Genomic DNA, 12,058 nt, shown 5'->3' with positions numbered 1-12,058 from the left:
ATCATTTACAACTGTCTGAGGTGATAAAATAGCGCTGATCCAACTCTTCAACTATTTAAAACACCAGTCAGGCAAGAAATAGTGGTAAAGGCCTGCCTTAAATTAGCATTTGGACCTCTGTATTTCGCAGCTCTTAATCAAGAGATATACAATTATTTTCTTTAAATAGAGTTGTAAAATTAGAAACGCAAACATGGGCATGCTCAAGTCAAAAGAATCACAAAATTGTCAATGCTTTTTTTGAACACTGCTCAAAATAGTTCAAACAAGCTGTTCACTTGTCCAAAAACCTCACCATTATACTAAACACTTCCCAGGAACCTCCCATTATCAACACAAAGAATGCAAATTCAGCAGCAATACATCACACAAGTTGAAAAGTGAAATTGATCCACTGCATATAATGATCCTTTCTGAGATTTCGGAAACATTGTTTGCATTTGTTCTCACAGCTTACAATAATAATATGGGTGATAATAAGAACTCCACTCATCACTTACGTTAAATGATAGAATATGTCAGACTTGTTACTGACTACAAAACCATAATTGTTAGAAAAAGTGGGAAAAGAAGTTTACAATTTTTATAGTCATTTCTCCTCTTTAATCCAAAGATTGCCGACATTGTTTCAAAAGTCTATTTTGCTGCACATCATACGAATCCTGTTGTAGTACCATATGTTTGTACCTAAATTAGTGTCCTAGGAAAAAAAAGCTAGCAAAACTCTCAGTTTAAACATTATTATCATGGTGTAAACATTGACTCTGGTACCGATTCTGTTCTCATTTACTACTAGTGGCCAAGAAACCGTATGGTGTATGCTGCGCTTTATAAATGCCTTTCACATCACATCACATCACAAGAACAATTATACATCTTCTTACTAAAATGTAGAGAATATGTAATATCTAATTCTTGATCAGGCAACTAGTCATCTGCATTAAAGCACGGAGTGAAATTTAGGCTGACGATCATTATCTTTACAAAGCCCCAGCCTCAGCCCGCATAGTACATACAATTTGCCACTTCAAACTTTTACATTCCTAGTCATTCAGTTGCTGTCAGTCAGCCTGGAAATTGGCACAATACAAATACTCTTTCTCTTTACTGCCCAATGCTGTGAACCAGAGATAAAGTGAAAGAGACTACAATTGCCTGTCACAATGGTATTAAGCAATAGAAAATGCTGATTCATGGTGGTTCTGTCGGTGAAAGGGCACACTACAAATAGTTCCATGAGAGAACAGTTCCTTCCGTAAAATGCTAGCTTGTGAGCTAGGAGTTTTGGTAGCTGTTGAGAGGGCAGTATGGAATGACATGGCAAAAGACAAAGCCTGCCTCCTGAAAAGTCTTCTTTAATGCAACCTGAAAACAAAGGAAACCGTGTGTTAGTCACAGGTGAAACACAACTTTTTTGTCAACATTTTGACGCAGCGCGAGAAAAACATACCAATTTTTCAGGATCGAGGCACAATCCAACCACAGCTCCTCCACTCCCTGGCAGTTTAGCGGCTGAGCCATGCTGAAGCAAAAAGGTATAAATCAGTCAAGACAGCACAATAGCTATTTTAACATTTACTGCTGTTGAAGTCAGTTAAAAGAGTTAAAGCTTCTATGGACAAATTATAACAAGGACCGTTGTTGCTAAGATCAAAACATATCGCAGATTACTAATACAATGTTTTATATATATTTTTTTATTCTATAACAACGAGTTACACGTACATTCCAATACAAGACAAAGGTTTACACCAACAAACACAAACATCTCTTTCTGGGCCACTTACACAGATTATGGTAACCACTATAAGATTACATATCATGGTCATTGATATCCTGACAATGTACATTTTTTAGATAACTAAATCTTCATCTTTTTACGGCACCTAGTTATTGGGAGAGCCCACCAGTCTGACCAGCATCACCGACCACTCTGGCAAATCTCTGGTCAACTTCTTGTTCCTTCTTGTAACTTCCATGTGTTCCTTATCCACCAAAGCCCATTCAATTAAGTCATGTCTCCAGAGTTTAATCTTAGGGGCTAAACAGATCACCAAATTAAAAGTTATGTGCCACTTGGCAAGGCCCATACCCAACAATGCCATCCTCTTTTCCATGTTATGTTTCTTTTTCATGGGGAATAAACCCAGCAAACATTGTTTAAATGCATTTAGTATGGGCAAAATCCATGGCTGAATACAAACTTTTAGCTACCATATTCCCAAAATCAGCTTTTTTGTGACATATCCAAACTGTATGATAAAAGCCACCCTCCAATGCTGACGTCTGAGGCAGGCTGATCTACCTTGGGTAAATCACTGCTAACATTTAAGGTGTAATGGTCATATGTAAATATTTAAACTGAACTAACTTAAAGTGCGTGTTAGGTAAAATACTTTTTACTTGTTCGCACGCTTTGTTCCACTCAGAATTGGTACGGGCACGCAAGTGACCACCTCTCTTTTTAAGTTTTTATCTCCTCCTTTATACTGCACTAAAGAAAATAATAAATTAGTGAATAATTGCCTGTCTCTGTCAGGAACCAGAATATAGGTCATAACCTTTGTTACAGGCGGTGGGGTGACTCACATGATGTAGGAACTGACCCAAGCCAACTCCAAAAGTTTCCTTAGCTTCTTCAAATGTAAGAAATTCCATTACAGTACAAATCCTCCGACTGCTCGGCAGCCACACTCCCTCTATTTAACCATAGCCAACTTTGCTAATATCTCTGAAGGGTTTAATGGACCAAAGAGGGATACTGAGGGGAAAGGAGCCCTCTTATGTGTGGTGGTCACCATTCTTTCACATATCATACCTACTTGTTGGACCAAGTATGGAACATTTATAAGAAAGTTGCTTCCCATCATCTTATCAGCCAGCAAATCTGGAGGGATTAGATCCACCAGAAGGCTTTTTTCCCCCACTCGTCTCATCCATCAAACCAATGCATCACGTGCTGCAGCGGGAAGCTGCATAGTATAGGACAAGAAGAGGGAGCCCCAGACCACCCCTCAACCATGGGAGCTTCAATGTGGCGGCTTCACTATGTTTCCCACACAAACCACTGAGGAAATTGATCTGCAATTCTTAAAACGCCCCACATGGTATGGGGCACATCGAATTTTATAGGATGTGAAGGCATCTCAGCTAGAAAACCATTTGCATCAAGGATATTCTCCCCATGATTGATAAGGGTAGCATCTTCCAAACCCCCTTTGATTGTTTGAGCCCCTCCACCACTCTTCCGAAGTTGAGAGTATGTTGGGCTTCCTCGTACATGGTAATCTGTATGTCCAGATTCCTAAAGCTGTCCAGATTAGACCCAAGACTAGGAAATAGTCAAGATCTGCTCTCCCAGTCCCCCAAAAACTAATGGGAAAGATTTAAATTTACTCTCATTTGTTCTCAATCTAGACACTTTCCAAAGCTCTGCAAGGAGAGGTGGATTGAGTGTGCTGGATCCCTCAAAAAGACTAGGGTGTCATTTGCATAAAGCTTATTTATAACACCCACCTGGCTTTCCCAAACTGCCAGGGCTGCCCATGGCCATGCTGAACAATATGGTAGACTAAAGGCATCTTTGTTGAATGCTACATATCTGAAATAAACCCCTCAGTTTGAACTCTTGCAACATGTTTTGTGTAGAGAAGCCTAACTAAGTCATGGAAACTAGGACTGAAACCCATCATCTCAATGACTGTCCAGAGATACTTCCATTTTACCAATCAAAGGCTCGCTCAATGTCAAGGATGTCACAGCATACTCATCACCTGAGAGTGCTAGAGATGTCAGCACATGCATTAGTCGGCGGAGGTTGTGAGTGGTAATCCACCCCCCCCCCCCCCTCCCCAGGATGAATCCAGATTGATCCGCGTGGACCGTTGTACCAATTACTGATTGCCAGGGCCTAAATGAGGAGTTTAACATTTACATTTCGCATAGACAAAGGCCAATCAAATTCCAAATGCATGGGGATGTTATCTGTTTTAGGGATCAGAGTGATCAGCGCCTCCCTAAGGAATGGAGGAAGTTTCCCCAATCCTTTGGGTTCCTCAAAAACCCTCACTAGCACCTCTAAGAAGGACTTGGGTATGACCTGGTACAGACCAGTACCATACCATCGATTCCTGGCACCATATATTTTTGCAAGGAGGAGACAGCTTCCTTGAGCTCTTCCTTTGAAAATTGGGCCTCATATTGGGCTCACTGCCATCCTGCTATTTCGGCATTATCAACTCTGAAAAGTAGCCTATTACTTCCTGAGTAGGTAAAGCTTTTGGTTGGATGTATCCTGCTGCCAAGTTTCTCCTGCTTGCGTTGATCATTTCAGCCCGGTAAATGTTACACCCTTCATCTTTCCTGTTGCAACCTCAATATATGTGTGTAGGGTTTTCCTTTTTTCAACAACCAGGCCAGCATACAGCACAATGTGTCCCCCTCTCTAAACGTCCTTTGACTACACTCTGATACATTTAAAATGGATTTTATATTATGAGTGAATTTCAGATTCCATCATTCCCATGCTTCCTGTTACTCCCAGATGAAGAGACAGCAGATCATGGAGCTCTTTGACTGCTAGGCCTAAGTCCGCCTTTCATTTTCATAGAAATAAAGAAGGAAAGTCTTCTTATTTAACACAGACCCAAGGATGACCCAAGAAGAACAAGAGAATTAAACGGGGATAGAGGAAATGTAAACATTCACCCATTCCAAAGTGGCATTTTTCATATAACTAATTATGAACATGTGTTTAATGTAAAACTGTATTTAGCGAGGATTTATTATTCATGGGTAGAAAGCAACTAATAGCAACTGTTATAAAAGAGACTTGGCAAAATGGATAAAAAGGCATTCTGAAAAATTACCAGTCAAACAGCAGCAACCACATAACAAAGGTAACAGCAAAGGAAGAAAATATTCAACAGATGGCTTTGAGATCACAGTTACTGTTGCTGACCACGGAACTCCTCATCAGCATAAGAATGGGATAGTGGCTTACCAGTAAGTCATTGGTGCTTTCAAGACAGGCATGGTAAACACTGAGGGATGTACAGTAATAATTTCCACTTCAGAGATGAAAACATTGCAGATATTGATGCCCTTGGCCTTATTAAGATTGAGGGGCCATTCAAAGTGTGGCAAAATTTGGAGTTACCCAACCCCATTTATAGGTGGCGAACCACAGGGTTTCCAGTGAAGAAGCCAATACTGGCTTTGCCATCAGAAATCTCTGACCGGGCATCCCATATGCCACAAGATCTCTGGTCATAGTGCTGCTCTCCCCCACCTTATTTATGGCAGGTCAGTTGTCACTAAAGTGCCCTGCCGCGAACTGGCATGCGAAGAATTGTGGTCTAAGGCAAGGATATCAAACAGCAATTCCAAAGTGTATGGAAAAATCCCCACCTGCAACATGACACATTGCATTTGTTTTCAAGAAACAAACTCCTGCTATGAGACATTGACTCTTTGAAACGATAAACCTTTGTTGACTGCTCAGTTGAGTTCAATGGCCTTAGTAAAGTCACAGCACAAAGAACCCAGCCTGCCCAGTTGAGTCTGTATATTTGTTAGATGGTCCAACACCAGAGAAACGGAGTCATGGGCTCCAGTGGAGTGGTGGACCCCTTGCCAGGATTTTAAGAACCCCATGAGAGTTAGACATTTGTTTGGATGCGCCAGAGGTAACAGCCGACATGTGAACATATTGTACTGCTTAATCCAATATACAGACCACATGGCGTCACCAGTACACCAGCAAAAACATGTGCAATCGTATCCTCGTAAATGGTATCTTTGATTAACAGTGAAAGGAAATAAAATGACTATGTTGAAATGCCACAGAACAAGATGAAGACATAAAGCACCAGAATTACCTGTGTGGCTATGTCAATCATTTTCAAGTTCCCTGGGCCCAGGCTTGCATCTGTGAAAAGAGATCTGGAAGAATAACACAGCACATTCAGAAACTGAGGATCCTTGCAGAACTGCTTTACTAACCTTGCTGAGAAATCAATTCAATGTAGGTGATATTTTAAATGGGTGAAAGTGACACAGAACAGATTTTACGAACAATCAATATATAAGCTTTTGCTAAGGAGACGGATAAAAAACACATCTGTATTCACGTCCAGTAAATACTATGCAGCTCTGGTTCAAGGATTCTAGAAATTCCATGTAGACTGACAGTCTGTCGTTTGGACTATTTCCTTCACCTTCCATCAAGGGCATTTTTAAGGTTATATGTTACGATCTGATGCTCGCTTGTAGCATCTTGTATTGTGGCTGTAAAGCATCTTTTTTTCAGTAGCCTTATTGTATCTTTGGCCCTGAGGCTATCCAATAATTTTGAGACATTCGTATTGTCCAAGTTAGGAAAGGCGCTACAGCCCACTATGGAGATCAAATAAAGAGGGCTGATCACACAGCATACTACAATTGACGGAAGCTAATCAGAGAAGACAACACATGCTCGATTAAGACTTTAACAAAAAGAACCATAATTTTTCTCATGCAAATATTTATTCGAATTGACAAATATTCTTATAAAAATGATGAAATTTAGGAATTGCAGGTATCCTGTTATTATTTTCATAGGGTCTGCATTGTATGGACTGGCAAAAATCTATATGACTGCACATGAAAATACATGCAAATCATAGAATTTCAAGTATATGTCTACTGCCCTAAACTTGGTAATTACTGTGGATAGATGCATTAGCACAAATATTGGTTTCCTTTTTTCTCTACATTGCATTTTGTATGTAGAGAATTCCTTTGTTTCTGTATGTGTGCTTATGTCTGTGCGTATGATGGTGTGTGCATGTACTTGAGTGTTTTTGTACTACAGCATGGGATTGTACGTGTGCTTGGGCATGTGGCTGTTTCTGTATGCGTGCTTGTGTGCACCCTCTGTTCGTGTATGAGAGTGTATGTGCACACTTGTGTGTGCTTGTGCATGTCTGGGCGTGTGATGGTTTATGTTGTGTGCATGTACCTGTGTGTACGTCCTTGGGTATTTTTGTTCTGGAGCATGTGATTGTATGTGTGCTTGTGTGTGTGTGCGTCTGTGCATTTATGAGAATGTGAGCGCATTTGTGTGTGCTTGTACATGTCTGTGCATGTGATGGTGTTTGCGTGTGCATGTACTTGGGTGTTTTTGTACCAGAACATGGGATTTTATGTGTATTTGTGTTTTTGGATGTTTCTGTCTATGTGCTTGTGTGTATGCGTATGTGCGCTTATGAGAGTGTGTGCCCACATTTGAATGTGCCTGTGCATGTCTCTGCGTGTGATGGTGTATGCACGCTGGATTTGTTAATCTCTGGCAGCCACTGTCCTGGAAATTGACTCCAACTGCTAGATGCCTGACCTTAAGATGACCACCAGTGTACAGTACAGTCCCCTGCCTAACCCCAAGATGGCTTCCATAGTGGTTCCCTCCACGTTGTTTTACTTCCCTGGGACAACAATTGGACATTGAACAGACTGTGAACCTATCCCCTAACCTGTTTGCCCATCAGGACTTGGAACCTGTGGAACTTACCCCAGACTGTAGAGACCAAGCGATTTGGCTGATTCCCGGTGGAGCTACCATATAGCTAAAGAGGAGATGGGGTGTGGACTCCCCCCTGCCATCTCCTACCCAGCCGGACCTTGGGCATATTTTCCCCTCGTCTCTACGTCCTATCTTCCTCCTAGCCTTTTACCCTATCCCCTTCCTTGTGCCAGTCACCCTGTCCCCTATGTTCTTTAAATGCTTTTCCTGATACTTATGTAATTCTTAACTGATGTAAATTGCAACATTATTGTTCCTCAAGTAAAGCGCTCTGTTTTCTTCGGTTCTAGCCAGCGCTATATAATAACTCATTAATTTTAATATGTTCCCATTTAGCACTCTTTCTCTCTTTGTCTACTTCCCCAGCTCCTATCCCCTCTCCCCTGAATCTCTCACCTCGCCTGCTAGTCTGCCTAGCTCCCTGCCCTTTGTGCCCTTTGACTAAAGACTCCTTCTCCCCTTGTTGGGGAAGATCCAATATTTATACTCTGAAGTCTCAACAAACCCGCTGATAGAGTCCACTGCACCAAGGGAGCCACTCACAGCTGAGGTCTGGTATGGCACCCCTGGCCAAAGCACTCCCTCTCCCCTTTTTGGGGAAGGATCCAGTTTGTAGGCCTTGGAGTCTCAGAGACCCCTCTGAGAGAGTCCACTGCGTAAAGGGAGCCTCCCGCAACAGAGATAGAGAAGTGATACCACTTCCCCTGGGTTCACAGTTTACTGGACTTTGGACGTTGCTTTGACTCGTCTACTGGTTTGTGTCCCCTTTGCCCCTCCGCTCCTCTTTCCATGCTGTGTCCTCCACCTTCCTCTTCTCTTTCCCGCCTCATTACCCCTCCCCTGAATCTTTCCCCTTGCCTGCTTTTCCCCTTACGTACTTGTGCTTATTGTTTTATCTCGACCTTACAAGTAACTGTGTTGCCGTGCTCTAATAACTGTGTAACCTTTGTAACGATGGAACCTGTACCTATGATCGGATGCTCATGTAAAGCGCTCTGATACCTCCGGGTCTAGCCAGCGCTATATAAAACCTTTAAAATAAATAAATACATAGATAAATAAATAAATGTTTTTGTTAGGAAGACACAAAAAGATGGTCTTGCAGATGTGAGGATTTCTACCTAAAACTGCAGGATCCTACATCACACTTTCAGCTGCAGGAAATATTCCATCATAACTAGCCTGGTATTCTAGTAGTATTCATCTAAAACTTAAAATTTTGTATGTATGTATGTATTTGGTACTTATAGAGCGCATATATCACCACAAAGGTCTCATAGCGCTTGCTACTGTTCAAGGCAAGACAGGACAGAAAACACAGCAGTAAGGTGAAAAGGACTGGGCTAAAACAGCCAGGTTTTAAGGAGTCTACGGAACTTCTTCTGATCAGTCTCCAGGCGGACGGATAAAGGCAAAGTATTCCAAATTTCTGGGGCCACCCCGGTGAAAGTCCTACCCCCATTTCTGGAGGTTCGGATCTTCGGATTTTTAGCTAGATAGTGGGTCCTTTATTATTGAGTGTCTTATGCACCAGACAACACAGTTTAAAATGGATCCTTTTTTTGATTGGAAGCTAGTGTAGGGTCTTCAAACTGGGCACGGAAGGAGAACGCAAGGGCATATTGAGAACCAGCCTGGCCGCCGTATTCTGCACGACCTAAAGCTTGGCCAGGAGTTCTACATTAGTAGAAGCAAGTAGGGAATTGCCGTAGTCCAGGCGGCTAATAATCAGTCCCTGTACAAGGGGCATACGAGAGGAGAGTGGGATCCATTTGAATATTTTTCTAAGACTGCGCATAAGTCCTTAGCAGATGCGGACCAGATTGTTAATATGATTTGACATAGAAAGTTTGGAATCCAAAACGACACCAAGATTACGTGCAGCGGTCTTAGGTGGGGGACAAGATCCTAACACGGGGACCACCAATCGTTGTTCCATAGTTTGGCTGCATCCCCAAAAAGCACAATCTATGTTTTGTTGGCATTAAGGAGAAGGTGATTGTTCGTCATCCAGTTGTTTATGGCTATCATACAGAGTTTGAAGCGTTTTTTGGTTTCGGTGACATCTGATCCCATGGTGATTAACAACTGAGTGTCATCTGCGTAAGACACTATTTGAAACCCAAAAGATTTAATGAGTTTGGCCAAGGGGGACACGTATAGGTTGAATAACGGAGGGCTCAAAATGGAGCCCTAGGGAACACCTTTGTTGATAACTTGGCTATCCGAGGAGAAGTCAAATATTTGCACTTTAGAGGAACGGTCTGCCAGATAGCTCTTGAACCGATTAAGGGCTGCGCCTTCGACACCAGATGCGCATAGGCAATCAAGAAGGATGCCGTGCGATATGGTGTCGAAGGCAGCCAGTAGGTCAAGTAAAACCAATATAGCTGATTGCCTGGCATCCAGGTAAAGTCTGATATTGTCGACCATTTCAAGCAGGGCCGTTTCGGTGCTGTGGAAAGCCCTAAATCCTGATTGGGAGGGATCCAGTAGTTTATTATTTTTCCAGGTGCCTGGTAAGTTGAACGCTAACCAGGGAGTCTAGAATTTTGCCGAAGAGTGGTAAAAGGGATATTGGCCTCTAATTGGATAACTGTTTGGGATCAGCAGAGGTTTTTTTTTAGACTGAAGCACAGTTAGGCATCATCCACTTATAAAGCAGCAAAGGTTTACAAATGACTCCAGGCCACTAAGGACAAACTGCATTAGAGGTTCCTTTTCAAACCACTGTAAATTTGTAGCTTAATCCATTTAGCTTCATTGCAGGGTGTCAATCCCAGATATGGATAAAAATATGTTTCTTGACATGGAATTTCCTTGTAACAAGAACCCTTATGTTTACCCAACAGTAATTTTTTATCTTATGGTTACCTTCTTACCCAAGCTACTAGACAAGCCAAATGTCTCCATTTTAATATCCAAGCAGCTCATAGACTGAGTCTATGAAATAATAATTTTCCTCTACTCTTTCTAAAGCAAGAGGTATATTTATCCTATTTCTGGAATATATTGACCTTTTTAAAGTCACCATTGTGTCAAAAGTGGAAAAAAACGTTATCTTGTTAGGAAACAAGACTTGGCTAAAGCATCATGGCCCCTTGGATGTGTCACCTTCGTAATGTGCTTTCTTCACTTCCTATCCTCATATTCTACTGAAAATATGTTTTTCAATCACCATTCTTTTGGTTTGTACTGTCTGTTCATTCTCTCTATTTCTGCTACTGATTATCCTCATTCCCCAATCTATACCATGTAATGCTCTTAGTCCTTAGTTTCTAGCTTATTTTTACACAACGTTGTCTCCGACAACATCCTTCCTGTTGATAATTATCAGACTTTATCTGTTAATTGGAATATGTAAACCATTAATATTCAAAGATATGAATCTGAATTGTGTAGAATAACATCTCCATAAACAACAGAGTCCTTTCTCACCTTCCCAACTTTAGAGCTGCCTTGTATTACTGCTAGAAAATCATGTGTCAGATATAGAAGTACAGAAACTGCAGAGATGTTAAGTTGGTAAGGTTTTTGTTTCCCTGCTATAAATAAGAAAAACTAAACTGTTATTTTGTGTAGCAAATATTTGTATGTTAATTTTAAATCACAGCCAATAGATACTGATGGTAGATGGATTGTTGCTGTGCTGATTATTAATAGCATTCTGATTATGGTTTTAATTTATATGGCTGAGCACACATGGATTATAAATTTTGGACTGAAATAACTGGGAAATCCCTATAATATGCTGATCATTACTTTGTCTTGGGATGTGAATGGAGTCAAATTATAGATCAATTTACATATAGAAATTACAAAGTTAAGTTGTACCTAAATAGTACAAATAGTTTGGTTCAACCATTAATCAGAAATCGTAGGTAGATTACTGAAGGCTCTGTAATCCAAGAGGGGGAGAGTAATAATTTTCCTCTCCTGCTCATTTCTCTCAATACAGACTAGATAGTATGTTTCTTAGTAGGGTTCTGGTCCAACACTTAGAAAACTCTGGAAATGGATCCATTCTGATATTAGATCATGCTATGATCACAGATATTGATTTATTCCATTTGAAATAACATGTTAGCTGTTGAAGATTTAACATCTTCACTATTAAATTACTCTAATTGTACCTCCTTATTTAAAAGAATTTGAAATCATCAATCCATATGATTTTGGGAAACCTTGAAGACAGCTGCTTGTGAATTCATAATAAAATTTGCTTCCAAGATAGAAAAATATGGTCTATGAATCTAAAGCAGCTTTGAATAACATAAAGAATTTTGAAAATCAATTTTATAAATCAAATTCCAAGGAGGAACTAGAGGATTTGGTTAAAGCCAATCCACATTTGGACAAGGTCTCCACTGACAATGCTTGTATTTTTCTGAAGAGTAGTGCAAGATTTCATATGGGTCAAAATATAATGGGTCAGTTATTGGCAAATGTTATTAAAACTAGAAAGGAGCTAAAGAAAGTGGAATGGTTGCTAAATAG

The 12,058-nt window shown here is 40.7% G+C and overlaps 1 protein-coding gene across 1 annotated transcript in view; it reads right to left on the bottom strand.

Moving 5' to 3' along the window:
- Nucleotides 1–580: 580 nt before the first annotated feature.
- The window catches only part of LOC144823367 (uncharacterized), an 888,205-nt gene continuing 876,727 nt past the window's right edge, over nt 581–12,058 (bottom strand). The window contains exons 21-23 of the mRNA XM_078681837.1: nt 5,880–5,943; nt 1,451–1,522; nt 581–1,365 (exon numbers count right to left, since the gene is read on the bottom strand). Coding sequence (XP_078537963.1) covers nt 1,276–1,365; nt 1,451–1,522; nt 5,880–5,943 — 226 coding nt within the window. The 3' untranslated portion in view covers nt 581–1,275. The remainder of the gene's footprint in view (nt 1,366–1,450; nt 1,523–5,879; nt 5,944–12,058) is intronic.

This window comes from Lissotriton helveticus, chromosome 3_1 (genome assembly GCF_964261635.1).
Source record: "Lissotriton helveticus chromosome 3_1, aLisHel1.1, whole genome shotgun sequence".
NCBI lineage: Eukaryota > Metazoa > Chordata > Amphibia > Caudata > Salamandridae > Lissotriton > Lissotriton helveticus.
Note: the sequence above shows the minus strand (reverse complement) of the source record. Positions and strands in the feature narration are given on the sequence as shown.